Source organism: Balaenoptera borealis, assembly GCF_965194805.1.
Source record: "Balaenoptera borealis genome assembly, chromosome: 19".
In the NCBI taxonomy this organism is placed as follows: Eukaryota; Metazoa; Chordata; class Mammalia; order Artiodactyla; family Balaenopteridae; genus Balaenoptera; species Balaenoptera borealis.
In genome coordinates this window covers 32,598,590-32,626,179 of record NC_138878.1, presented here as the reverse complement: position 1 = coordinate 32,626,179, position 27,590 = coordinate 32,598,590, and the positions used below count along the sequence as shown (strand labels likewise).

The following is a 27,590-nucleotide window of genomic DNA, read 5'->3' as shown; positions in this document are numbered from 1 at the left end:
TCCTGGGGCCTCTCCTGCGAGCTGCTCTGTGGGCAGGTGGGATTTGAGCGGGTCTTTGAAGGTTGGATAGGGAAGGAATTCCGGATGGAAGGCCCTGCATAAGCAAAGCGCTGGAGGTGGGCCTGGGCGTGGCAAGCAGCCCCAGTTAGGGCTTCTGTGATGGGGAGTGTAGGTGGGCAGGGCCTCGAAGGCAGCTAAGGAGTCTGGGGAGGAGGTGAGTCTGGGGGAGGCATCAGGCAGCGCAGGTAGCTGCGAGACCCCTCTATTTAGTCCTGGCTGGGAGAACCCTCCCCGCAGAGCCATTGCGAAGCTGCTGTGGGCCAGTTTCAAGGGCTGTGTGCTTGGCAACCTGGGCAGGGCCGGGAGGCCGACGGGTGCAGGAACAAGCTGCTCACCGGACTGTTTCTCTGGTGGGACTCAGACCTGCAGAGCACCAGGCCCAGAGCGGAGACCAAGCCCGCCGAGGAGCTGCGAAGCTGGGAGAAGAAGCAGCGGGCCCTCCTCAGGTAGGGCGAGCGCGGGCAGAGCCGGTCCAGTGCCTCTGAGCACAGATTGAGCACCGGCTGTGGACCTGCCTCTAAGGGATTCCAGGCAGGAGGCTGCAGTCTACATTCTCCTCGGGGGCAGGGCGTAGGGGGGGTGGGCAGTGATTTCAGAGGGCAGGTTCACAAATCAAACTCAATTGTCCAAAAGAGCTAAATGTAGGTCCACGTTGCTTCATCCAAAATGCTTTGGGCCAGATTCGTTTTGGAATTTGGCATTTGTTGAGTTTTAGAAAGGTGCTCCCAGTGTATTTCTATCTGGGATCTGCACAGCACCCCAGGATTTAGCACATAGATATTTCTGCAGGGACACATATAAATATTCATGCTAAGTGAGAGAAAGACTGTAGCTACCTTCACATCTGTTTAGAGCAAGCTTGGCTGCCAAATGGGTTGTGGAAAATCTTTGCTTTCAGGTGTTTTGGACTTCAGAATTGTGGATAAGGGGTTGTAAGGCTGCAATTATCTTTCACCTGTTGTTATTTAACTGCAAGGAAGGAAGTGAAGAGAGGGAGGGAAGGAAAGAGAGAGACTGGGTAAAGAAAAGCTCTGAGTAAACAGTAATATAAAGTAACAGTAATGTGGGACAGTATCTACTGTAAACACGGAGAGGTAATGGCTGGGACTTGAGAAGCGCTAGCATAGGGGAAAGAGAGAAGGTGGTCCAAGCAGGGACACAGCATGGTGTGGGGAGAGGGCTAGGAATTGGGGGTGCCCAGGCTGGCTACAGATGTAGGGGGGCTGCCCTGGGGGAGCAGGCAAGCTAGTGTGGGCAGATCACAGAGGCCCTTGAAGGGGAGGGGCAGGGAGCCCAGAATCCCGCAGTGGGAGAAAGGTCACCTCCCTCCCCCACCCGCCCCTCCTCGCACCTTACACCACCCTGGGAAGGCCCATTCTGAGCTTTGGGCAGGTTATGGAGTCTTCCAGCCTCAACTCCAATGGCCTGGGGGCTTCTGTTCTCCCCACCCCGTGGGGAGCCAGGTAGACGTTAGGAACACATGGTTTGAAGCCTGGCTCTGGAGCATCCTGAAGTTTTGACCAGTTACCTTCTCCTTTGCTTTGGGCCTGTTCAAAGCTTAGTCCCTATCCAGTCCTCCCGGAAGGCCCAGGGAGGCCAGGCAGGGGAGGAAAAGGAGGGACAGAGTGCTGACGTGGTCACTCCCTCCCTCCCTCCCCTGCTCCCAAGACCCAGACAGAAATTAACAGAGGGTCCAGAAGGGTTTGTCCTGGTGGCTTCCCAGGAGCTCGTGGGACCGCTCCCACCGCGAGGCCAGGGCCCACCCTCTCGCTTGCCTTCCCTGATAGGTTCCAGGGTGACAGCCGTCTGGAACAGTCCGGCTGCTACCACCATTGCGTGGATGAGAACATTGAGAGGAGAAACCACTACTTAGATCTCGCTGGGATAGAAAACTACACGTCCCAGTTTGGGCCTGGTAAGGGAGCTCCTTCACCGGTGAGGGCGGCCAGGGCAGGGCGTGGCTGGGCGGGCAGGGGCGCTGGTGGGCGAGTGGGTGTTCGCTGGCCCCCTTGGGCTGGGGGAAGGCCTAGCTTTTACTGGACAGAGTATAGAGTCTTCTTGGAGGAGATGGCATTCAAAACGTTTAAAACATTAAAGTAAAACGTGCACAAAGTCGAACAAAATCAAATAGTATCCGAGGGCTTATAATTCAATGAAAACAACAGTTCGGTGCTGCACCCCGACCCACCCCTCTCTTCCAGTGAGGACCCTGGGCTTCGTTAAGCAAAACAGTGCTCTGTCTTCATCAGCCCTCGACATCTCAGCTCTTGCTGAGATAGATGAAGACACAGTCCACTTAATTTCACTCCCCACAACGTCCTTCTCCCCTTCCCCCTGTGTTTAATTCCTCTCTGAGTTACCTCTATACGTTAAGGAACATGCTTGTAGATTTCCTTTGTGCTCCAGTGACCTTAGACAGTTTTAACAATGTCCCTGTCTCCTCTCTTTCCAAGCTCTCAGAAGGAGAATTAATTATCTTTAAAGACCTAACACAGAAACAGTTTTTCCCACTTAGCAGATGGCAAAGTTCCATTCCAGAAAAGTTTCCTCCAAGGCAGAGGGAGGAGAGCAGTCAGTGGGCGGGGAGTCGGGGCGTCGGGGTTAGCTGTGATAAGGACCAGCTGCCTCTATCAGCCTGGGAGAACTGGGGGCGGAGTGGTTTCCAGGGCACCGTGTGACACCAGCACACAGTAGGTGCTCATTAAACATTTGTTGAATTGGTTCCTAGGCTCCCCGTCAGTGGCCCAGAAGTCAGAACTGCCACCCCGCACCTCCAACCCGGCTCGATCTCGCTCCCACGAGCCAGAAGCCATCCACGTCCCACACCGAAAGCCCCCAGGCGTGGACCCCAGCTCCTTCCACTTTCTTGACGCCCCATTCGCCAAGGTCTCGGAGGTCCAGCAGCGGCTCCGGGGTGGTACCCAGGACGGGAGCAAGCACTTTGTGAGGTCCCCCAAGGCCCAGGGCAAGAGCGTGGGTGTGGGCCACGTGGCCAGAGGGGCAAGAAGCAAACCCCCCATGGGACCTGCTGTCCCTGCGGTGTCCCCATCCGCCCACCTGGCTGCCAGCCCGGCCCTCCTCCCCACTCTGGCGCCCCTCGGGCACAAGAAGCACAAGCACCGCGCCAAGGAGAGCCATCAGGGGTGCCGGGGCCTGCAGGCGCCCCTAGCCGTGGGCGGCACCGTCGTGGGGCGGGACCACGTCAGGGAGCTGCCCGCGGTGGTGGTGTACGAGAGCCAGGCCGGCCAGGCGGTCCAGAGACACGAGCACCACCACCACCACGAACACCACCACCATTACCACCACTTCTACCAGACCTAGAGCCCCGCCCCCGCCCTTGCCCCACCATATGAAGGACCCCCCTCCCCCTGCCCCCAAGGCATTATTATTCTATTAATTATTGTTATTATGACGATTATTGTTTATTAATAATTATTGTTACTCCACTAATATTCAGCTAGCCTCCATGTAGAAGATATATGGAAACACAGAACTAAACTTTTATTTATATGTCGTGGGGACTGCATAACCTACCCAAGAAATGACTCTGGGTTTGGAAGTGGCCTGTAGTGGCAGAGGCTCCCTGGGGCTCCGGAGCTGCGGTGTCCACGCAGGCCATTCCACACCCTTCCCAGCCCCGGGCAAGCCCTCGGCCAGAACTCTGCCCCATCCCAGTCTCTTCCAGGAGAACACCCTTCCCTGGCCCGGCTTCCAGAGACCCTTGAAATCTCCGAGAAGATAAACAGCTGCTACCTCTTAGTATGATTCTGATTTTATTTTGCCCTTAACGGATTGTAATGTGCTACAAGGGATTTCGGCGGACTGCGTGACCTTCCCAGCTGTTGTGTTTTTATGTCCCAACCTAGAAAGCTTAGCTGTCCTTTCTGGAGTTATCTTTCACACCTTTCCAGTGGGATCACGCCCCTGCCCCAAACCAGTCCCATCTTTTCTGTCGTGCGCAACATGAAAATACATTTCTCGTTTTTTCTCTCCTCCTCCTCTCTTCTTTAGAAAGATACACACCCATATTTAAAGACTGCCCCTGAAACCAGCCTTCTCATTTTGGAAACCTCCGGAGAGGGAACCAACCACATAAACAAGTGTGGTTTTCCAAGATCGGGCAATTGTGTGTTGTTGGTTGTGACCGAAGATGTGGAAACCTGGCGTCCTACCATTGGCAAATATATACGTACCTACGTGGTTCTCTAACAGAGCTTTCTGTATCTGTAGATAGATGCCATCTGTCCATTTCTATGTATCTTTCTATAAATATACACTCTCAGGTACCTTTTCTGGTGTGCAGAAGTCCGTGCTTTGCTTCTTAAGACACATCCAGAGCCCAGACGTGACCCTGTGTGCCTCCTGTTGGGGCGCTGTTCATTAGATGCCAATGGCCACTTGCCTCTCATCAGGGATCCTTTCTCGAGGTTTGGGACCTGGCAGACTTTGGAGAGGACTGTTGGAGTACAGAAGCATGGAGAGAAATGGAGACAGTGGCCAGAGTTGGGACCCTGGAGCAATGTCCTCTGTAGAGCAGAATTTTGTTTGATTGAGACCCGGGGAGGCCAGGGAAAGGACACCTGTCAACTAGTCAGGGACCCCGTGAAAAACTGATGACACTGATGACACACTCTAATTGGGTAATGGGGTGAGCTTAATAAAGGGAATATTTACATAGTGTGGGCAAAGTCTCCTAAAAGAGTAAAAGATCTTGTGCTGGCACTGTGGGTGCCACTCCTACCCCTGGAGTGGAGGGCGTGGGAGAGAGTCATCCTCAGCAGACACAGAGGGGTGGGGGCACCTGAAGGAGCCGCGACCTTCGCTGGAAGGATGCAGCCAGCCTGTGGGGACCCTACAGGGAAATGACTTCCTGACCTCACTCTCCTGCCCGCCTGTATCCTGCTGAGGCACCGTTGGCTGAAGCCACCAGGAGCCAGAGAGCGAGGGAGCTATTGATGGGGGTCACACAGGCATTCTGCCGGGGAAGAGGAGAGTGGAGGGTGAATCTGGAGGGACACAGGAAGAAAAAGTGGCTCCAGCTGCCTGCCTTTCTGCTACTTGCTCTCCCAACTGGCACCCCATTTTCCAGAGCCTCTGGTGTTGGTCTACCGTGGTTGGTAAGGAGTTATTTTTTGAAGATAGTGTGCTGAGTTGTTGTCACTGTATTAATTTTATTAGTTACTGGTGTGCCTGGGACTGGATTAGTACAGTTAATCCTTATGACAACCCTGAGGCAGCCAGTGGAAGCTCAGGGAGCACAACAGGCTCAGGGAGGTTGAGTAACTCTCTTGAGACCACACAGCAGGTGGCAGAAGTGGGATTCTAGTCTATCCCAGGATCCCTTAACCAGTGGATTTGGGCCTCCCTTGTTTAGGGCTATGGGCTTCTGTTTGTCAGGAACCAACTCAAATGGACAGGAAAGTAACCAACCCAGGGAGGGCAGGGAGGGAGCTGGCTCTGAGATGACAGGATGTGAACGAAGCTGAGACTCGCTGGTTCTTATGGCTCCCTTTCAGGATTTCTACTTCTCCCCCGACACGCTTTGCCGTGGTATGGGGACTGCTGGCGCTTTGGGCCGCACAACCCGATGGAAAAGGATTTTCCACTAGGGCAAGCCCAGGGAAGGATTCCAATTGGCTGGGCTTGGATCCGGTACCCATCCCTGGACCAATCACTGTGGCTCCCCTGGAGTCACACGTCCAGCCGGTGGAGAGGGGGAGGGGCCTGTGCCAGAAGAAGGAAGAGGAGGGGTGCTGAGCAGACCAGAGCAGATGGTGCCCCAGGCCCAGAATTGCTGCAACCATGGAGACAAGCCAGGCATTGGGTCCACGCAGGGAGCCCCTCTGTGGCCTGGTGGGCTGAGAGCGTTTCCTCAGCCTCTGAGAAGAGGTCCCTGCCATCTCTCCCAGCCCCACACCTGTCAGGGTTCTGTTATTTCTTGGTACCTGGAATTTACCTAACTTTAAAAAGTAGTAATGTGCACATGTAGAATATTCAAATAGTACACAAAGGTGTACAGGAAGAAGTACACATCCCTCTGACTTCCCTGACCGCAGCTTCCCGGGGCCTTTTGGATGTGGCGTGGTGGTGTGAGCACAGATGTTGGTGCCCAGCCGCCTAGTTCAAATCCTGACTCCTTCCCTTAGTAGCTCTGTGTACTTCTCAAGCCTCATCTTCCCCTTTATAAGGGGGATCAGAAGAGACCTACCCCACAGGGTTGTTGAGAGAATTCAGTGAGTTAAAATGGTGCCTGGCCCACAGGAGCACTATGAAAGTGTCACTGCCATTTTTGTTATAAGAATAAATACATTTAAATGAGATATCTCCCCATTTAAATTCTGTTGATTTTTTTTAAAGACTTTATTTTATTCAGAGCAGGCTTAGATTTGCAGCAGAATTGAGAGGAAGGTGCTGAGATTTCCCATATACCCTCTGACCTCTGCATGCATTGCCTACCCCATTGTCAACATCACTTAACAGATAGTACAGTTTTTTACCAAGGAAGGACCTATATCAACACATCATAATCACCCAAAGTCCACAGTTTACCTTGGGGCTCACACTTGCTGTCGTACATTCAATGGGTTTGGACAAATGTATAATGATGTGTATCCATAACTATAATATCGTACAGAGTATTTTCACTGCCCTAAAAATGCTCCATGCTCTGCTTATTCACCTCTCCCCCACCCCCGATTTTATTTCCAAAAATATTTCAAAGTTTGAAACAGAAAACCGTGTAACCGTGAAACTCACCACCCAGATTTTACAAATGCTGACATTTTGCAGTACTTCTTTCAGATCTATTTTTAAGAAAGAAAACATTGCAGTTACTGCTTAATCCTCTTCCCACCACACCCTTTTATTTTTACCCAAGGAGTAGCATAGTATTCATACTTCGGCCCTTTTTCTCTGTGACCTAATGTATTTGAAGAGCTCCCCGCATCCGTCACAGAGCTCTGCCCCCTCCTCTCTAACAACTGCTCAACCCTCTCTTGGTCCAAGGCGCTGTCGCGGGCTTGCCCATCCCCTCCTGCAGGCAGGTGGGTCTCATCCTAGGCCGTGGCACATCCTTGTGCCTGGCTTGTCTCAGTGCCCACAAGCCGGAGCAGTGGCAACAGACTGCCAATGCGGAACGGCTGAGTTCAAGACCATGTGTGATTTCAATGTTGATCGGTTGTAAATGAGCTCTATAAGAAGTTGTACCAAGTAATTGGAAGTTGAAGGAAGAAGAGAGAGGGGGGAAAGAGGGAAGGAGGGAGGGAGGGAAGGAAGGGAGGGAGGGAGGAAGGAAGGAAGGATGGAACGAACGAACGGTCAACCATGCTTCTCGGTGAGGTTTTGAGCACATTTTCCTGCAGGCTGGTGGGGGTGAGTTTTGTCTTGTGTGCAAATCTGACACCCACTGCGCAGGACCCGCTCCTGCTTCCCCAGGACCTGAGCTCTGAGCACCGGGGCTCCCTCACTTGCGGCTCTGCCGGCCTCACGCACACCTGCACAAAGCACTGGCTGGTCGCTAGGATGCCCAGTTCTGCTGATCTGTCACTGGCACTGTGGACGTCTGGTTAAGGGAGCCAGCTGGGCCGAGGCTCTCATCACCCAGGGTGCGCTGGGGATCGGGGAGCCCGGGGGGGCTGTGCACTTCACACCCAGCCATGCCAATTACACTTTTTGGCAAGGGAAGCAGCTGGGAGCAGTTTCTTTTACTCTCCCCCACCCCGGCCCACTTTATTCTCAGTGTTTAGATGTCAAATCATTACTGAGCCAGAAGGAAGGCAACCTTGCAGGTGACAGGAGGAGGGTAGGACTGCCTGCCCTAATAACCCGGCTTCTGTGAGACCTGTCAGCGCTCCTGGGAATGAAAGGGGGCCCCGGAGCTGTGCTCGGTGCCAGCGGGCTGTGGCATCCCACCCCTACCGTCCTCACCTCCTCACTGAAGGTAGGGCTTCACCAGCACGTACAGGAGACTGCAGGCCCCAGAGACCCCAAGGCGGCCTCGCCCCTGGTCCAGCCAGCCCCAAAATCCGCCCTCCCAGCCCCTTCCTTTGCTCCCCAAGGCCCGTGGGTGTAGCCCCAGCCTCACCCCTGCTCCCTACGTGTGCATATGGCTGTGTTTTGCAGAACCGATACAGGCGGTTCAGCCAAATGCCTTACAGCCCCTAAAAGCTGTGCATTGACTCCTAAATGCTGTGCAAGGGCACCCTTCTCCGATCATTAAGGCTTCATCACTTCCTACAGTCATGCCTCTTATTTGGGGGCTCTGATCTGGCTCTTGGTCTTGTCACTTTCTCCCACACCAGCAGACCTCTGAACCTGACCCCTCTTCTCGGGGGTTCACACCCTTGAATAATTTTACTGGTTAATGCATGTCCCTGCCAAGGGCTTTCTGCACCCAGCATCTTCCTTTAGCATGAGAAGGGGGGATGGGAGTGAGGTCCATCTCCTAGCAGCAGAAGGTGACCTCAGAAGGGGAGGAAGTAGCAGAGGCTGCCCTAGACTCCCCGTCTCCCACCGAGCACCGCCCACCCCTGCAAGGGGTTTCCTCTCCCCTCTGCGTTCCCTCCATAAAGTAGAATCGTGGTGCATCCAGTCCGTGAGCCTGACAGAGACAAGAGGATCTCCACGTCGACTGAGACCCTCCAGACTTGACTTTGGCATAGGACAGCCTGTGGGTGGGAGCTGGGGGCGGGCAGGATGGAATGCGCACAACCAGTAATTCTCGTCCTACGAGTGCTTCAGACTCACCCGGGGAGATTTTTAAAATACCGGTGCCCGGGTCCCGCCTCTGATGGTGCTGATTCCCTGGCCTGGGCACCAAGATGTTCCAAGCTCCCGTGTGGCCAGGCTGAGAACCCAGATGACCTCAGAGGGCTCCTGTGAGGGCAATGCCTAACTTCAGGGCGCGTAAGAATCTCCCAGGGAGCATGTTAAATGCAGACTCAGGCCCAGCCCCAGAGACTGAGATTCCATGGGCCTGGGGGTGGGAGCAGGGATCAGTGCTTTGAACACGCTGTCACCCCAGGAAATGATGCTGCAGCTGGGCCCATAGAGCACAGTGTGAGAAACCCAGGGCCTCGTCACAAGCAGGGTGGGACCCCGGCGGCCCGGCCTTAGGGAGTATGTGCACTGAGGTATAAGCGAGACAGAGGGAGCTCCCCAGGCCCCTGTCCCAACCCCCAGAAACCTCCAAAAAGCCTCACGATGTTGGGGCAAGTGGCCATGACCACGCCAGAGGACAGGGAGGAGACTTCAGTAACAGCCCTCCGGGGGGGACCCCAGTTCTTTTCCTAGCTGCCCTGCCTCCTGGGCCCTCAATAATCTACCACCCTCCCCTCATAAAGCTACAGGCGCCAAAGAGACGGATTTAGCGGGACTCAAGGCCTGTGCTCCAACGAGGGCGGGTCCACAGTGAGCCCTGGTGTGGGGGTCACGTGCTGTCCTTCCTCCCTTGGCTCTTTAGGGAAACGCCAGTGGGCCCTTCCCAGTCTTCCTGCCTTGCTTTGAGGCCCTTGCTCCCTGGGGAGGTACTTGTGCAGCTGGTCAAAGCCAGCCTTGGGGAAGGGGGGCTCAGTGCAACCACCTAGCCGTGCTGCTTTGCTGCGCTACAGACCAGCGCTTGGTTCGTAAGCCTACAGGCGCCCTGCCGAGCCCCTACTCAGGCCTGCTTTGGCTTGGTGGATGGAGTTTGAGGAGGTGACCGGATCCAGTAGCCAGACCGCAGAACGCAGGCTAGGGGCCTCGGCTCAGAAGGGCAGAACCGCCCATGGTTGAGAGTATGGACACTGGAATCAGGCAGACCTGAAGTGAGTCCTGGTCCTGCTACTTCCTAGCTGTGCCACCTTGGACAAAGGACCCGGCCTCTCTGTGCCTCCGTTTCCTTCTCTGTAACATGGGACTAATCAGAGTATCCAGCTCACTGTTAGGCTGTTGTGAGGATCAGATTAAATGATCTCTTGGGCCTGAAGTGTTCAGCTCAGAGCCAGGCAGAGCAGGCCTTCAGGACGTGGCTGCTACTGTTATGAGAATCTGGCCCCACCGGGCTTGTGGGGAAGGAGGTTGAGTCCGGACTGATGAAGGGTGCAGAGCCCCTGATCAGCGGCTGCAGCGTGCCACCTCCCCACCTGCCTTGTTGCTTCGTGCCACCTCCCCACCTGCCTTGTTGCTTTTCCCTTCCACATTCGATGAGTTCACTCCATTCCTTCCAGACCCGACCTGCAGTGTGAACTTGGGCAAACCCCAGCCCACTCTGGGCCTTTAATCCCAAATTTGCATAATGAGATTGCCCTTAGCTCTGACAAGCTGAGCCTTGGGGTGGCAGCTCTGTGCCCTAAACGGATGGGGCAGTGAGTGGTGGGACCGGCAACCTAAAAGCCGTGCCCAGCAGCTCCTTTCCCCGGGTTGGGGGGAGCCCCAGGAACAGTCCTTGGCTGTCCTGCATCTGGGCCTCTCCTTGTCCTCCAGGAATCTGGCCCAGCCCCTGGGACCAGGCCCTGAGCCCTAGGACTGCAGAGAAATCTAAATCGCCGTATCTATCACTCACGGAGCCCTCATTGTACGTTCAGTCTGCATTTGCTGACATCCTTAGAATAGCCTTGTGAGGAAACAAAGGAGGGAACTGAGTTACAGTCGAGCTAAATGACTTAGCAAGGTTACCGTTAATGTGTTAAATACAGAGTGACACCTGTCCCTGGGGACAAGCTGTAAGTCACTCAACCCTCGCTTGCCAGAAACCTGTGGGCACTGGCAAAGATTAGCAAAGACCAGTGCTACCCCTCCTCTGCCATCACCCCAGTCAAGTCCAGGGACATGTGAGTGAAAGGAAGGTCTGGGAGGTAGGGCTGCTGCCCTGGCTCGAGGCCCCAGCTGCAGCCAAGCGGTGCCCACGCTCTCAGGGTGCCCTGCCGGTCCCCTTCATTCACAGCGCTGATCCCGTGTGTAATTACAGCAGAGCCTCGTTACTCACGGTGTCTACTCTCTATAAAGTTATTGCCAACACTGACTTAGCCAGGTCTTAGGGGAAACATAGGGTTAGGTTCCTGCGAGCCTCTGGTCACAATGTTTCCATCAACTTTGTTTTGTGTTTTTGTTTAAAGACACCTGGTTTATTCTACAATGTTGATTGGTTAACACTGAACTCAAGGCCATCAGCCACAGTAACCCATGCCTGAATGAAGCTTGTCTAGCACACATATTCGTATTTTCTCCGTAAGGCACACCACAGCCTTCTTGCTCGTAGGAACACTAGACAGCCCTTCAGCCACGGCTAACACAAAGCACAAAAAATGCAAAAAGCGCAGTGCTGAATAGGCCACGGAAAGAACACGTTTATAGTATGAGAGCTGAAACGGAAAGGCAGAGTGTTGCCTTGTCTGATGTCAGCTGAGAACGCACACGACTAGTGGCTCAAATTTTTCGGTGCTCTGCGCATGTCCACGAAGGACCATGAAAGCGCCATGACAATTGATTTTGAGGTTACAGATAAATTTTTGTGAGTAGGTGAATTCACAAATAAAGAGTCTGCGAGTAATCAGGATCGACTGTATAAGCTTGTTTGTGCCTCTGATTATTTGGTTAACATCTGTTTCCACTAAAGTACTATCTTGTTCACCAAAGATTATTTTGTAATCCCAAAGGCCCAGCAAAGATAGGTGCTTGTTAAATATCTGCTGAGCTCCTGAACGATAGCACGTTCCTGGCCTGCCCACCCGGCCCCAAGCCAGATCCAGCATATGGCCGGCTCTCGGCACTCAGCACATCTCTGTTGATTGGATTCATGAGGACGACTAGGCAGGGGACACCCTCTCACGGGGTCCTGCTCAGGCTCCTTGACATGCTGGTTCAGCCTCCAGGAAGGGGTAGCAGCCTTTGGACAGACTGAAACCCAGGGATGTACCAGGGATGCCCTGGGTGGTGCAGAGCTGAGGGCAGCATCCCTGGGCTTAGCCAGTGGGCGCCCAGCACAGACCAGGGACATGGGTGCCAGGTGACTTTGAGTGGCTCTGTCCCCAGGCCAGATCCTCTACTGATGGACAGTGTACTTGGCCATCTTAACAGAGGTCACCCGATTCCATTTCCTCTGGCTCTAGTCTCAAAAAGCAGCATCTGATTGTGATTTGTTCAGAAATTCCTAGCCAGAATGCCAGAATATTCTAGTGTGGTCCATATGACTTTTTTTTTCCTTCCTCCTGCCTCCCTCCCTCCCCTCCTTCCTTCTTTTGTTGTGGAGAAAGGATCCGGCATTTGAGTACCCCACTCAGTCTTGCTTTGCCGTTTGGTGACTGCAAGTCAGTCTGGGGTCAGACCACCCCTGTGGTGACAAGGAGCAGCCAAAATCAAGCCTGGTCAGAGCAAAGGGTGACCCAAACTTGGTACTCACTGCTCAGAGAGGTCCTTCTCAGGTCCAGGTGGCCTTTCCCTGGACCACACCTGTCTCAAGTTCATCGCCAGATTCCCCTATCCATTCATACTCTCAGTTATTTACTGATCAACCGCTACGTGTCAAGACCATGCTCAGCACGAAATAAAACAGGCCTCCTTCCTCCCTCCCTTCAGAGCTTTCAGTCTCCTCAGGAGACAGCTGTCACACCAAAATTATATTGTTATCAACTGTGATAACTTTTGGGGAGACATGTGAGGGAATAGCAGAGGGGGCCTGATTGAGATTGGGGCTTGGAGAGGGCCTCTCCAGGAAGCCACATTTAGGTGGAGACCTCAGCAATGAGGAGGAATTAATCTGGTGAAAGCTAGAGGAAACAGCTTGTACAAAGGCCCTGAGGTGCAAGAGAGGGTAGGCCATTGGACACATGGATGGAGGCCAGAGAGGCTGAGCACAGACAAGAGGGAAGCCCAGGGTGGGCAGGGTCTGGGGGGCCACGGTGGAGAGTTTGCTCATGACTCTGAAGAAACATCAAGAAGTGGGAGGGGGCTTCCCTGGTGGCGCAGTGGTTGAGAATCTGCCTGCCAATGCAGGGGACACGGGTTCGAGCCCTGGTCTGGGAAGATCCCACATGCCGCGGAGCAACTAGGCCCGTGAGCCACAATTACTGAGCCTGCGCGTCTGGAGCCCGTGCTCCGCAACAAGAGAGGCCGCGATAGTGAGAGGCCCGCGCATCGCGATGAAGAGTGGCCCCTGCTTGCCGCAACTAGAGAAAGCCCTCGCACAGGAACGAAGACCCAACACAGCCAAAAATAAATAAATAAATAAATAAATAAATTAAAAAAAAAAAAAAGAAGTGGGAGGGTCAACAATAGGTTAGGAGGTGGGCACAGAATATGACCATCTGGCCGCTTAGTGGAGAAGGAACTGGAAACAGTAGCCTGGAGAGGAAGCCCTCATCATAGGACACAGGGCAGCCTGGTGCATACAAGTTGCTTATGACATTCTCACCCATAAAAGTGCTAGGAATCCACTTTTTTGTCTACACCTGGGTTCACCAATACCTTCCCTGCTGTTGAACAACGTCGTTAAGTGCGAGAAGGAACAAAAAGTAAAGTTGGGAAGAACAAGAGGGCAAAGACAGAGACGGACAGAAGCCTCAAATTGCTGAATTGGTGCTTGTGAAGGCAGAAAAGGAATGGCTGACTTATGCCCCTCTGCCAGGAGAGGGGAAAGAAGGGAGGCAAGATATTGACTTAAACATGGGGGATTTAAAAGGCCCCTATGTTCCCACTTTGTGCTTTGCTTCTAACAGACAGCCTGGGACCTTTGAAGTCGGTCTGGCCCAGTGGGGAGCAGGCTTCTGTGGAGACAAGATGCTAACAGGGGCGGGGGAAGGGGGCCAGGGGGCGGCCGAAACTCTATTAGGCATGCTCTAGCAAAAAGAAAGGCAAATCCAATGATAATGTACATCTGTTTCAGGGAATTTATAAGCTTTGAACATTTTTTATGGGCAGATAAGTGGGTCCTTTTCTTACCATAACTTAGAACTTCAAAGCTGAGTGTGTGGATAATGCAAATTGCTGAAATATGAGATTTTCCCTACAAAGAGGTTTCCAAAAAAGACGAGGAAGCAAAAAAAGAGACGGAGAGAGAGCAAACGAAGGCTAATTGATGCCACAGTCTTTTATGTAGATGGCAAAAACGGGACAGAAATTGATTTTTATGAAAAAAGAAATTGATGGGAAAGATAGGGCGAGGAGGCGGAGGCCACGAGGCAGGTATGGGGGCTGAGACCCGGACCAGGCAGGCTGGCCTAGGCTGTGGGTTGGCCCAGGCGACACACGACCCCTCCCTCTAGGAGCCCTCACTCTTAATGGGGAAGACGAGACAAACGGACACAAGGACACTTCAGAGCCATCCAAGGCAGTGTCAGCCCAGGGCCTGATCCATCCCAAGTCCAAGGGGGCTTCGGGGCAGGGTAGAGCCTGGGGGCCTGGGGAAGTCAGGAAAGGCTTCCTGGAGGAGGCAGCCATGATGGGGCTGTGGGTGGGGGTGTGGGGTGTGGGATTCTAGATGGCGAAACAGTTGAATCAGGGGACCCCTGGGTTATGCCTCGGCCACCCAGCCCCCATCACACTCAGCCCTCTGTGCCTTTCTTGTCTCCACACCTCTGCCCCCAGCAAGTAGCCTGTGCGCTCCTTGAGGGCAGGGACATGGTAAGTAATATACGCTGGTTGAATGAACGAATCAGTGAATGAATGGCATTCCAAATCAACCAGCTCCATCTTTTCAGTACTTCACATCTATGGTGGAAGACTCAGACTGGAAGGGAAGATGGGGGCGTGCTTTGGTCCTTGTGATTGACCCCAATATCCTTTCTGCCCCTAGGTAATTAGTCTAAGCCAGTCTTTTTTTTTAAACTACATTTTGGTTCTAATATTTAGAACATAACCAAATATGAATTTTTGAGCTTGTAAAGTTGTTCTTTTGGCATTATGCATTTGAGTTCTTTACCTTCTCTTTTCTGATCTTCTTTTCTTCTCTCTCTACTGCCCCCCTCCCATTCCTCCTCTTCCTCTTCCTCCTCCTCCTTCTTCTTCAATAAATTCACAGAAGTAGGAAGCCTTTTCTATTAATCGTATTGTTGGTCTCGGCCTGTCTTGGTAAAGCCATCATCCTCTTTGCCAGTGATGGGTTCAGGAGAGGTCACGTGACCCTGTTCTGGCCAATGAGACCTGAAGGAAAGTCTGTTGAGAGGCCTGTAAGGCGTCATGGTGACAGCCATCTGGCCGCCAGCCTGAGGACCACAGAGCGGGCACGGGGAGAGCCCGGGCCCGAGAGGATGTCACTGAGCTACCACTTGTACAGTAACTGGTGGCTATTCAGCATCTGCACTCCAGTTGTTTGGCTTTTCTCAGGAGAAGATCGTGAGATGAGGCTTTGAGAGCAACTTGTTTATTCTGAGGCAATCCTGGGAAGTGCTGGTAGGAGTGAGGAAGGAGACAGGGCAGGAAAGACAACTAGAGCTTGATTCTGCTGGGAACCTATGGGGAACGCCCATCAGAGTTACCTACGCTCAGAGCCAGGAAGCTGGGGTATTTATCCACCCATTTCCACCAGTCATTAGTTGAGGGCTGCTCCCACCACAGGCAGGGGGAGCTCCGGTGGCCAGACAGAGCCTTCCACAAAACGTCACAGGCGCTGGCAGTTGGGAGGTGGGCTAGCAGACACAGAAATGCTTCAAGCGGGGGACTCAGGGCCAGGCACTGGCATTGTCTGTTCCTTGGGTTTTCTGTTGCTGACAGCATCTTAATCAATGCCAGGTGATCACGGAGGGCCTCACGGGAAAAGGTGAGGGGTTTGAACATTTTCCTGGGCATCCATGGGCAAACGTTCAAGGTTTGGGGCCATGTCATGATGACCATGAGACTTGGCGGGGGGTGGGGTGGTGTTGAAGGTGCCTGGATCTTCTCTAAGGGAGCTCGGCATCTGCCTTTACCTGACATCCAGCCAGCATCTTAGGGGATTTCAGCACTCACCTAGATCCAATCTCTAAATTTTGTAAACCAACCCCCTCCCGGAAACAACCTCCTTTTTTTTCTTGTCTTAAGCCACCCACTCCTGAGTCCCACTGTGGACCCAGAAGTGCCCCACCCTGGAAGCCACGAAAACTGTTACCTCCCTCTGTCCTCACTCCTGTCCTTCTCACGGTCGCTCTTGGTTCTTCCCAACACACTAGCTCCCTTTCACTCCCTCACCTTCACTTCCTGCTTCCTCTCCCATAGCCTGTGGTCTGGGTTTCCACCACTCTCCATCCAATAACCCCCACTCCATCACCTCTGTCTTTCTGCCCCATCCATCTGACAAAAGCCAACTCTGGAAAAAGTAAAGCGCTCAGGATCAAGAGCTCTGGGGTCAGATGGACAATTATAATTATCCCCACCAAGTTGCCACTGATTTTTTTGTCCTAAATCCAATGGGAATTACAGTAGCTACCTTTCTTGACTTCTTGGCTGTGTTTCATGATGGTGACCATATCCTTCATTTCAGGACACCCTCCACCCTTGGGTTCTGTGCACAGGATGCTAGTTGCTCCCCTGTATCCATTCTCCCTTTGTTCTTGGTAATAGGATCTCTGGTTTTGAGTTCAAGAATAAAGATGACAGTTTTCAGACTATTTTGTCACTAAATTTTGTGACTAAATTCTAGTCAGTTTCATGTGGCAGTTCCTGGAAATCTGCCTTAAGAGCTGGCTTGTTTATTCCTATCATCCCTTTTATTCTCCTTTCCTTCTTCCATTCTGCTGCCTGGAAAGCAGGTGTGATGACTGGAATCCTAGCCACCATTTCGGACCATTTCGGACAAGAACAACACCCCAGAGATGGTGGAGTGGTTGGCAGAAGCCTGTGTCCCTAAGGGTTTAGAGGAAACGGGGCTTTTATGCCAGACCTGGAATCTACACTTAGGCTATTAAATGAGGAAGAAATCAACTTCTCACTTGTTTAAACCACTCTCCCTTGTAACCAGACTGAATCCTAAGTGAAATTGCTTCCCTGACATCAAGCCCTTTTGGATTTTCTCCAGCCTCTCTGAGCTGCTTTTAGCAGTCGGCTTTGCCTAATCCTCCTTTAAAAATTGCAACCTTGAAACTGGGTACATGGGACCTCTCTGTACTATCTTTGCAGAATCTGTGAGTATTTCAAAATAAAAAGTTTAAAAAATAGTGGCATTGCTTCAATCTCAGTTTTGGCCTCCTTGTCTTCTCCGTGGACTCACTTTCTGGGATCTCATCCACTGCCATGGCCTTGATGACCATCTCTAGGCTGTTGACAAGGAGTTCCAGCTACATGCCCCTGAAGGAGCTCATCATCCTACCTCAAAACTTTACTGTGGAGGTAGTGGACCTCTGGGAGGTGTACGGAGCGCTCCCGGCATGTCCACCTGCAGGACGAAAGCCTGGAGCATGTGTTCACTGGTCCCAGACTGTGTCTTGGGGTGATGCCTCCTCACTTCCAGGCTGTGTGCTTGCAAGCAGACTCCTGGGGGACTGGAGAGGGCCCCAGAAATTTGCAGGGATGCAAGCCTGCCGGGGCAACGGGAGTCTGTGCTTGCTGGGCTGTCCCTCAGAGCTGCAGCTGAAGTTGTAGGTGGCCTTGGGTCTGTGGTGCATCTGCCCCACTCCCCCTTTGAGACCTGGCTCCTCTAGCAAGCCCCCCTTGACCCCCAAGGCTGAGGCATGTGCCCCTCCCGAGCCACCCACGCTCCCCCCACATCACAACTGCTTGTCTGTAAACTAAGGCATAAATGAGATGCGGTGATAGGGCTTAAAAGCAGACTGTGGAAACAAAGTTGGAGCAGAGGGAAGGAACTGTAGAGATCCTTTAAATTTATAGAACACTGTAATAGGGCTTTAACAGAATCTAGACGGGCTCGGGGACCCGCGGAGTTGGGGTGAGGAAGCAACCACTTCCTCTAGGCGCACTGAGGTGCCACGGTATCCAAATCCCACTGGAGGTAAAGCACTGTCCATTTAATCCTCACTTTATAAGGTAGGTTTTCTATCATGTCCGTTTTACAGATGGAAAAGGTAAGGCTATGAGGTTATACAATTTCTCTAGGGCATTTGACCCAATCAGGTTGCAAAGCTCGTGTTCTGTGATATTCTCTCTCTCTCTTCCTTGCCCTCCCGCCTCCCTTTTTTTCCCTGAGCATCTCCTGACCATCCAAGATGCAGGGGCTGTGGTGGGCATCACATCTGTTCCCATCCCATTGGCCAAAGCAGGTCACAGGGCCAAGCCAAAGGCAATGGGGCAGGAGAACACCCTCCGCGCTTAGGGGGTGAGGGGGAGGGAAATCTGCTGGACAATAGTGCCAGCTATCATGCCTGAACATAGGGTGAGGCCACTCCTGGGGGGTTAGACAACCTGCGTCTGAGTCCCAGCCTGGCTGCCGACTTGCTCTGCAGTCTTGAGGAAATCATTTCCCCTTTGTGAGCCTTAGTTTTCCCACTCATGCAATGGGGTTAATAATACCATAAGTGGCTGGCTAGTGTGACCGGGAAGGGGGGCTCCACGGCTGCCGGCAGTGAGGACGAGGACAACACACAGTGGTTCAGAAGGTGGTGACCCCAGTTTCCTCTCCACATCGCCCCCCACCCCGCCACCCCACACACACTGATTTAAATCCGGTTCGATCTGACCTGGGGTCCAGCTTGACCAGGTGCCAGGGGGTGGCAGCCGCCCCAGCCTCACTTCCACCACCATTCTCTGGACCCACGCCTGCTCGGACAACCTGTAGGAATGCTCTGGAGCCCCGCGGTAGCTTCCCGTCTCACGGTGGAGGGCGGGCCCGGGGGTGTCGAGATGGCCAGGGACAGCCAGGAAGGCTGTCCCGTAAACAGTCGGCCAAGCGTCATGTGCCGCCGCCAACGGGTGGCTTCCGATGCGGGGATTATGAGAAGAGAGAATACAATTTCCTGATAAAATAGAAGAGGCGATTAAGTTAATGAAGGATCATTTTGCTGGTTTGAAAACTATAATTAATGGGCATTAATTGTATATTTAGAAGTTTAGTGTGGTGTGGGCTCGGGAGCCGTTGTCAAACACAATGACACTGTGAGCGCTGCATAATGAAGATAGGGCCCAGATGGTCCTCAAAGCCCCTAACGAGAGCTTTGCGAGGGGCTGCTGTAATGATAAAAGATGCCACTTGCTGTTCTGCTCTTCCTTTAACGACATCCTTTCCGAGATGATGCTTATCATTTGTACTTTCATCTTCAGTTAAATAGCATATGGCCCCGGCTGATTAAAACCCCCTCCTGGTTTTAATCAGCAACTGGGGATCAGGTTTCTAATGGTGGCAGTGGTGGCCTTGCTGGTCCCGTGGTAAGTTTTTCAATCGCATCTAAGTCTGGAGAAAGAGCAGTGGGGGTGAGGGGCTTGGAGCTGACCTTGTCCATGGCGCGGCAGGTGGGAGAGCTGCTATGGCCCTTCTGGAGTGACCTGAGCCAGCAGCCAATTTCAGGGATGCCTCGGAGGTCAGGCTGGGTTGCCTCAAGTTATCTTTGGGGAACTAAGTTGGCTAGAGGCCAGGCATGGCCAACCTTGGCTTTGGCCAGGAGGCTGGGCTGTCAAATCCCCTCCCTATAGAAAGTTTAAAAGGTTGAGGGAAACTCTGCAGGGGCCATTCACCCAGGGAGGTGTGAAGAGACCAGAGCCACTGAAGAGGCTTGAACCATGGAATCAGACTGATGGTGTCTGAATCCCGGCTCCACCACCCAGGGCTGTGAGGCTTCCCCAGTCTGTGACTTACTTTTCTCATTGTAATTGGATGACTCCTGTTACTCTCTTATTATCCCCATTATACAGATGAGAAAACCGAGGCTCAGTCAAGGGATGAAAGCTGACTAATGTCAGGAAGGAGGGTGATGCTGTAACAAAGGGGGCACAGAAATGGGGTCCTGGGAAACTTCGATGAGGGTCTGCTTGATCTTCCCACCCCACCCCCCGTGAGCTCCTTAAGGACTGGGACCAAGTCTGTCCCATTCATGGTGGTGGACCCCATGCTATGCACCGGGCAGGTTCTAAGTCATTCCTCAATAGGTGTTTGGTGAAGGAATGAGTGATTCCAGGGAGGTGGCAGAGTGGACCACAGCTGGGGGTGTCTGACAGGTTCCTCCGTGTGTCCCAGCCCCCTCGCAGCTACCTGGGGCCACAGGCTGGTTCTGGTTGATGGACTGCCAGTGGAAGTGACCCGGGTGGAAGGATTTAAGAGCTTGTGCCCATCCCCCCAGTCCTCCCTGCCCCTAGAGCCTTGTATTGAGATGGCAGAGCTGCAAGAGCAAAGCAGTCTGGTTTGCTAAGATGACGTTGCAGGAAGAAAACGATCCTTGAAAGTCACCTGACTTGCTCTGGACTTTGCAAGAGGAAGAAAGTAATATGCGTTGTACAAAGCCACTGAGAGGTCAGGTTAGTGTGTTACTGCCAGGATAACCCAGCCTTATCCTAACTAATATGAGGTGGAGTTACTGAAAAGGAGTTGGGGACAGAGGGAGGGCTGCAGTCAGGGATCTGACTGGCATCTGCTCCTAGCTGGTCTGGCTGTGGGTCATCTGGTCAACCACGGCCCTGTGCTCACACCCTCTGGGCTGTGCCCTCCTCTCCATATGCTGGGCCTGGCAGGATGCTTCACGGGGTTTCTTCAGTGGAGGAGGGTCCCCAGGAGGAGGCTGAGGCAAATGGGCTTGGAGGGATTTGGAGGTGGTGGCCATCCCTTGCCTTGCCACCTTGCTTGGTGCAAGCCTTTAGGAGAGGCATGGGACCACTGTACTGGCATCTATAACTGCTAAGTGTCCCCGAGACGCTTGTGAACCAGAAAACTCAATAGCTGGGCTCTGGGCTCCCCGCATCTCTTCTCAATAGTAAATAATTTGCTCTCTTCACTGAGCACATTTAATTTATTGAAATGTCTAAACCAGTGGTGCTCAAGCTTTGTACAGCATGAGAACCCCCTGGAAGTCTTTTTTTAATTTTTATTTATTTATTTATTTATGGCTGTGTTGGGTCTTCGTTTCTGTGCGAGGGCTTTCTCCAGTTGCGGCAAGCGGGGGCCACTCTTCATCGCGGTGCGCGGGCCTCTCAACATCACGGCCTCTCTTGTTGTGGAGCACAGGCTCCAGACGCGCAGGCTCAGCAATTGTGGCTCACGGGCCCAGCCGCTCCGCGGCATGTGGGATCTTCCCAGACCAGGGCTCGAACCCGTGTCCCCTGCATTGGCAGGCAGACTCTCAACGACTGCGCCACCAGGGAAGCCCTGGAAGTCTTTTAAAAACACAGATTGTTGGCCTCAAACCCAGTTTCTGATTTAGTAAGTCTGAGGCGGGGCCTGAGAATTTGCATTTGTTGTTCCCAGCTGATGATGCTACTGCTGGTCCGGAGGCCACACTTTGAGAACCATTGGTCTGGGGCATCTATGGCCCCAGTTCTTGGAAGACCAGCCCCTCTCTCAGGGGTACCTTGCCCTGGCATTTGTGGTTTCCTATCCATCCTGGTCTCCATCATGTCCCCACACTGCCAGCCTTCCCTCCCACTGCTTCCAGGGGCTCTACCCCACCTAGATAACTAGGGAGGCCCAAGAAAGGTGAGCTTCCTGTGACAGGTCTTCCTCCTGACCTCTGGGGCTGGCTGGATATAGCTGTTCCCTTTGTCCCATGACACACAGCCCCTCAAATATTTGAAGGCAGCTGTATAATCAGGACTCTTTTGGTTACAAGTGACCAAATCCCAGATTAACCTGGTTTAGCCTAAAAAGGATTTATTGGCCTTTGAAAGATCCAAGAGGTATATCTAGGGCCTTCGGGCATGGCTGAATCCAGGGGCACCGTCAACGTCAGCGTTTATTCTCCTTCTCTCCTAGCTGCAAGGTGGAGGGTTAAGTGCTGAGTGTGTGTCAAGATGAAGAGATGAGAATAGGAGTGTCAGACGTTCCTGGTCCTGGCTGCCTCAGTCCCTGAATCTGGAAAATGGGACTGTCATGTTCAAGGAGCGTGAGTTGCAGGAGTCCCTGGGCTTTGATCCATTCCTCTGGGCTGTCTCTTGGGTGGGAAGATACCCAGGCAGAGACAACCCCGGAGGTGTGACCCATCCCAGGAACTCTCCATATGGTATCCTACCTGAGCGAGTCTCAGTTTCCACATCTGGACTTGTGCCCGCTAACAGTCTTCCAATGTTGGTGTGTGATGAGCCTGGAAGGGGCTGAAATTGTGTCTGGATATGTAGGGAATGGAAGAAACTGGATTTATATCCTTGGGCGTAGGGATTTGTATCCTCACTGTAGGGAGTGAGGTGCTTGAAGACACAGGTTCAGATGATAAAAGATGATCATGAAATGGCCATCTGTTGTCAGAATGACAGGAAAACCTCAACAACTTAAGCGAAAAGGGAGTTTATTGCCTTGTATTCAGGTACAGTTTGATCCAGGAGCTTAAGATCATCAGGACTCAGTGTCTGTCCACTTCTCCCTCCACTTGGGGGCTCCATTTCCTTAGTCCCTCTTGGGCAAACTTCCTAGCAGCTCCAGGCTTATATCTCTACCCCACCAAGTCCAGCTGGAAGAGCTGTCCTCTCTCCCAGTAGTCAATCCAATTGGAGCCCCAAGATTGCTTCTGCGCAGTTCTGATTGGCTGATATGCCCACCACAAAACCAATTGCCAGGGCCAGGAGAATACAAGGTCTAAGTCACGCACACAGCCCATGGCTGAGGCTGGAGCCAACACCTCCTGAAACAGTTGAGGGTGGAGGAAGGGTAGTTATCTTAAAGCAAAATTGGGATGCCCTGCCCAGGAGAAGGGGAAATGCATGCTGGGAGGCCCACCCAACCGATGTTGGGTGGAGCCAAATTATCAGCCTGCCCGAGGTCCCCTCCTCCATCCCTGCCTGTAGCCTCTACCCTTCTCTCTGCACTCACCCCCCAAATCCTAAAGGCCACCCAGTCCTAGACGCCCTGCGAGCCTTCTTCCCCCAGGCGAAAGGAAGGGGGCGGCCACCATATTCTCTCATTAGTCTCTCTGACATCTTTTGTCACCTATCAGGGGAACAAGCAAGTGCTTTGATCACAGCAAAAGGAGAAAGAGTATTTAAAACACCGCCTGTGAAGATTTGCTGAGCATAAGGTGGGAAAGGCAGTCGGTGGCAGTTTTCAAAGCAGAAACGTGATTTCCAGTCTTGCTTGTCTGAGGATTGTTAAGGAGGATTCACCCACAGCTTGGGTTATTAAATGGGCCAGGAACCCTGAGGTTGCGGAGAGAGGGGGGTCCCCAAGGGACTTGGTGGAAGGGAGTTTCTGGGAGGAAAGCGGCAGCCCAGCCTTTGATTCATCATGAATCACAGACCTTTAAGGCTGACTGGTCAGCTGGAGCAGAGCACTGGGCAGGAAGTCCAGAGAACTGGCCTCACCACTAGCCCTGCGTGGGACTCCAGACACGTCCCGTCCCCAGTCTGAGCCTCCATGTCCATTCTGTATCAGGGCCCCGACCAGAATTCAGAACTCCCTCCTTTTTCTCAGGACCCGCTGCCATATGGCATTTGCCAAATATGCCAATTTCTGCCATATCCACCATCACCTGGCCATTATTCACAAAGATTCCCTTTTCCTAACTTAAATGCATTTTATTTAATAAGGAACATTTATGTCACCAACATAAATGGGGAAAAAAATGAGACAGTATCAGGTCCATAAGGAAAAACAACGTCATTAGGTTCTAGCCAGACACTCTTGTCCACCGGAAGCAACAAGAGGAGAGCGGCCACCTCTTTGTTAAAAGCAGAGACGGGCAAGAGTTGGGGAAGTGTCAGGGAGCCTTTCTCCTGGCCATAATTAGAGGAAGAGAAAGAGGATTGATGTCTGACTCTGGGGTGCAGGTGGTTTAAAGGGTGGGGTCACTGGGCTGGCCGCACCTCCACTCTGGGAGAGACTGGTCTGGATGAGCCAGAGGGCCCTCCCAATGCTCCAGGTGTGCACCTGGCCGTCCAGGTGTGCCCCGCAGAGTGAGTGAGTTCATTGTGTTAGTTCTTGAGCGGGGGACAGCGGGAAGTTTTCTGCAGCCTGTCTCTCCCTTCCCCCCAACCCCCAGCTCCACAGCCCTGCAGCCCCTCCTGGCCCCAGGGCTCTGCTGCTGCTGTTTCTGAGGCATCTTCAGGGACCCAGGGACAGAGGTAAGGGACTCAGGTTGGCCTTGCTTCCTTCCCCACTTCCTACCTCGTCCATCCCAGCAATCTCCCCCTTTCTGCTTCTCTGCTTAAGCTTGGGTAGGGTCCTGGCCCAGCCTCTCAGAAGGAGATCTGCAGGGCACAGGGTCTGCCTCCCCCTCAAGGGGTGCTGTGGCATCATTCGATAATTATTTATTGAGTGCTTTCTCTCTGCTGGACACCAGAACAGGTTGTGTAATTTACCAGGCCGGTGCAAAATGAAAATGTGGGACCCTTTTTCAAAAAGTATTAAGATTTTCAGGTCCGTGACAGCAGAACATTAAATCTAGCGTGTGGCCCTTGTAGGCGTGGGGCCCCATGGGACTGCAGAGGTCACACGCCCATGATGCCGGCTCAGGCAGACACTCTTCTAGGTACCAAGGGCAGGGGCCTGGTGAGCTGGGCCCCAAAGGGACTCATACTCAAGGGGAAGAGGGACAATGAACAGATCCCAAGATGATTTTTCCTGGGGGTGTGAGTTGTTAAAGAGATAAATGGGAGGAGGCAGAAGAGCAGTGGGTAACCAGGGAGGGTCTCCCGAAGAGCCGCGAGAAGACCACCCCAAGCTGGTGGACCTGCAGGAGCAAAGGCCCGATACAGGAAAGACGTTGGTGTTTCTGAGGTTCAAGGGGGCCCACGGGGTGGAGGGGGAAGGGCAGAAATGGGACGAGGCAAGTGGTTTGGGGCCAGATGGGCCAGGTGTGTGAAGGAGGGGAGAAGATGGATCTCGTAACACTTGGTACCTGCGAATGTGATCTTCTTTGGAAATAGGGTCTTTGCGGATGTGATCAAATTAAGATGAGGCCATACTGGATTGGGATGAGCCCTAATCCAATGACTGGTGTCCTTAGAAGGAGAGGGAAATTTGGACACAGACACATACAGAGGAAGGTCATGTGAAGATGCAGGCGAAGACTGGAGTGATGTACCCACAAACCAAGGAATGGCAAGGATTGCCAGAAGCCACCAGAAGCCAGGAGAGAGGCGTGAAGCGGGTTCTTCGCCAGAACCTCAGAGGGAGCATGGCCCTGCTGACACCGTGATTTCAGACTTCTGGCCTCCAGAACTGTGAGACAATTAATTTCTGTTGTTTTAAGCACCCAGTTTGTGGTAATCTGTTACAGAATCCCTAGGAAACTAATACAACTTACCAGCAGAAAAACTGAGGCCCAATAAAGGGAGGAGCTGGCCCAGGGGCAGCCAATGCTCCCCCCCAAACTACCTGGATGGGAATCAGGGAGGGGTGGCTCCCAAAAGAGAATGACTAGATGCTGTTTCCAGAAGGAGCCAAGCAGGCAAGACCCAGAGACACCCAATGCACGATGCCCAGCTCCTTCCCTGGCCTCTCTGGCTCCTCCGGGACCTGGGGGACGCTCTGGAGAATTTTCTCACATCTGCAGACACCTGCAGCCTGACCATCACCCCAGAAAGTAGAAGAGGTTGGAAAAACAGCAGGGAAAAGCTGCTCTAGGGGTAGCTGCTCCCTAGGGAGCTGGCTAAACAAGGGCTGTGCGGTGGGATGAGGGGAGAATAATCAAGGCAGGTGATCCCAGGGAAAAGGGTCCAGGGTCCCAGTGGACCCCAAGCTAAATATGACAAAGCAATGAAAAAAAAAGTTTTCCTGAAATTTGTTGACTGAGTGATTCTATCCAGTGACTAAGGTGAGATGCCAAGTGCACCATTTTGAAAAATGGATGTTAAAAAAAATCAGGTGTATGCCTTCCTTTTGGAATGAGTGTTTTTATTCCTGAACACTTGGAACAGAAGAGCAAGCCCAGGGGTGGGAGGCAGGAGATCTGAGTTCAAGTCTTGGTTCTTCTACTCTAGTGCTCTGTGACCTTGAGGACATTTCCCATCAGCAAAATGACCCGACGGGGCCACCACAGTGGTTCTCAAATAGTGCTCCACGAAGCCCCAGGGGTACTACCGATGGGCCTAAGGTAGAGCTCCCAGACCTCACAGACTGAAAAGCTTGGCTTTGGTCTTTCTTCTGTGTTCAGTTTCTGTATCAAATTTCATTTGAAGAAGACTCTGTGGCTTAAAAAATGTTTGAAACTTGGACTGGATTAGCTCTGGAATTCCCTCCAACCCCAGTATTCCAAGATTCCCCATCAGAATGACAAACTCTGTTCCAACACACTTCATCCTGTTTAGAAGTTGTTGCAAACCATCCTTTCCACTGATTGTTTCCTGTAAACCGGCCTCTTGTTTATCTACAGGAACCATCTTCTGCTAGGACAGGATTTCTGCTCAGCACAATCTTCATGCTGGGGACCTGGTGGGCCCCGAGGGAGAGGAGAAGGCAAACGGGGGGGGGGGGGGGAGGGTGACCTTCTTTTGAGAGTCTAGGGGCTTGGCGTCCTGAAGTTGGGGAAGGTTCTCCTGGGGGAGCTGGCTGGGATGGACAGGCAGGATGACACAGGCTCTGAGGTCAGATCCCAGCTCTAGTTCTTACAAGCCATGGCCCCTTGGGCTGCTCATCTAACCTCTTGTCCTCAGTCTCCTTATCTGTCAAATGGGGATGGTAATAGTGCCTACCTCATAGGGCTGTTGTAAGGGTTATGTGAGATAGGTGTGTAAAGTGCTGAACCAAGGGCCTTGTGTGATAGAGTCTCTGTAGACAGGCATCAGTAGCCTCACTGGTAATGTTGACATGGAGGCTGCTCGGAGCCTCAGAGGGAATCCAGTGAAGGCGGGGGTGTTGGGCAGACTGGCATTGATCACCCCCCATCCTGGGCATCTCCTTTCTGGAACCTCTTCCAACAAGTTCCTGGACTCCACAGTTGTCTACAGACAATGTATCAGTTAGCTATTTCTACATAACAAACAGCCCCCAAAATTCAGTAGCTTAAAACAATTTATTATTTGGGTTCACGAATCACATGGTTGAGAGGTGGCTGATCTCGATTGAGTTCTCCCTCATGTCTGGGAGTCGGTTCTCTGTCAGCTACTCTTGGTTCTGCTCTATGAGTCTCTCATCCTCTGGTAGGAGACCATGGGCATGTTCTTCTCATGCTGATGGCAGAAGCTCAGGAGTGCAAGCAAAACACAGAAGGTCTCTTCAGGCCAAGGCTTGGAACTGGTACACTGTCCCTTCTGCCACATCATGTAGGCCAAAGCAAGTGTCCAGAACAACCAGGACTCAAGGACTAGGGAAATTGACGCTGCCTCTTTAGTGAGAGGAACTGCTGTGTCACAGGGCAAATGGCATGGTGACAGGGAGGGATAGAGAACTGGGGTCATCCCTGCAATTCACCACACACTTTATTTAAATGAGGCATCTGTAAGGATTATTCCTGAATGTCTACCTTTCATGATTTGTTCCTGGTGTGTAAGGAAAGTGTGGATTTGGAGTCCGAGCACCACAGTTGCTGGGTGGGTGTGAAGTATCTTGGTCTGCATCGTTC

At 52.6% G+C, this 27,590-nt stretch overlaps 1 protein-coding gene across 7 annotated transcripts in view; it reads left to right on the top strand.

The window, feature by feature from the left end:
• Window positions 1-4,351, top strand: part of NKD1 (NKD inhibitor of WNT signaling pathway 1) — an 85,640-nt gene extending 81,289 nt beyond the window's left edge. For 5 of the 7 annotated variants that reach the window (XM_082366675.1, XM_082366674.1, XM_082366678.1 and 2 more), the window contains 3 exons: window positions 422-506; window positions 1,848-1,975; window positions 2,789-4,269. In XM_082366675.1, the coding sequence (XP_082222801.1) occupies window positions 422-506; window positions 1,848-1,975; window positions 2,789-3,381 (806 nt within the window). In that variant the 3' untranslated portion in view covers window positions 3,382-4,269. Of the gene's footprint in view, window positions 1-421; window positions 507-1,847; window positions 1,976-2,788 lie in introns of all 7 variants that reach the window. The other 2 variants (XR_014237392.1, XM_082366677.1) reach the window with 2 other exon arrangements.
• The last annotated feature ends 23,239 nt before the right edge of the window (window positions 4,352-27,590 follow it).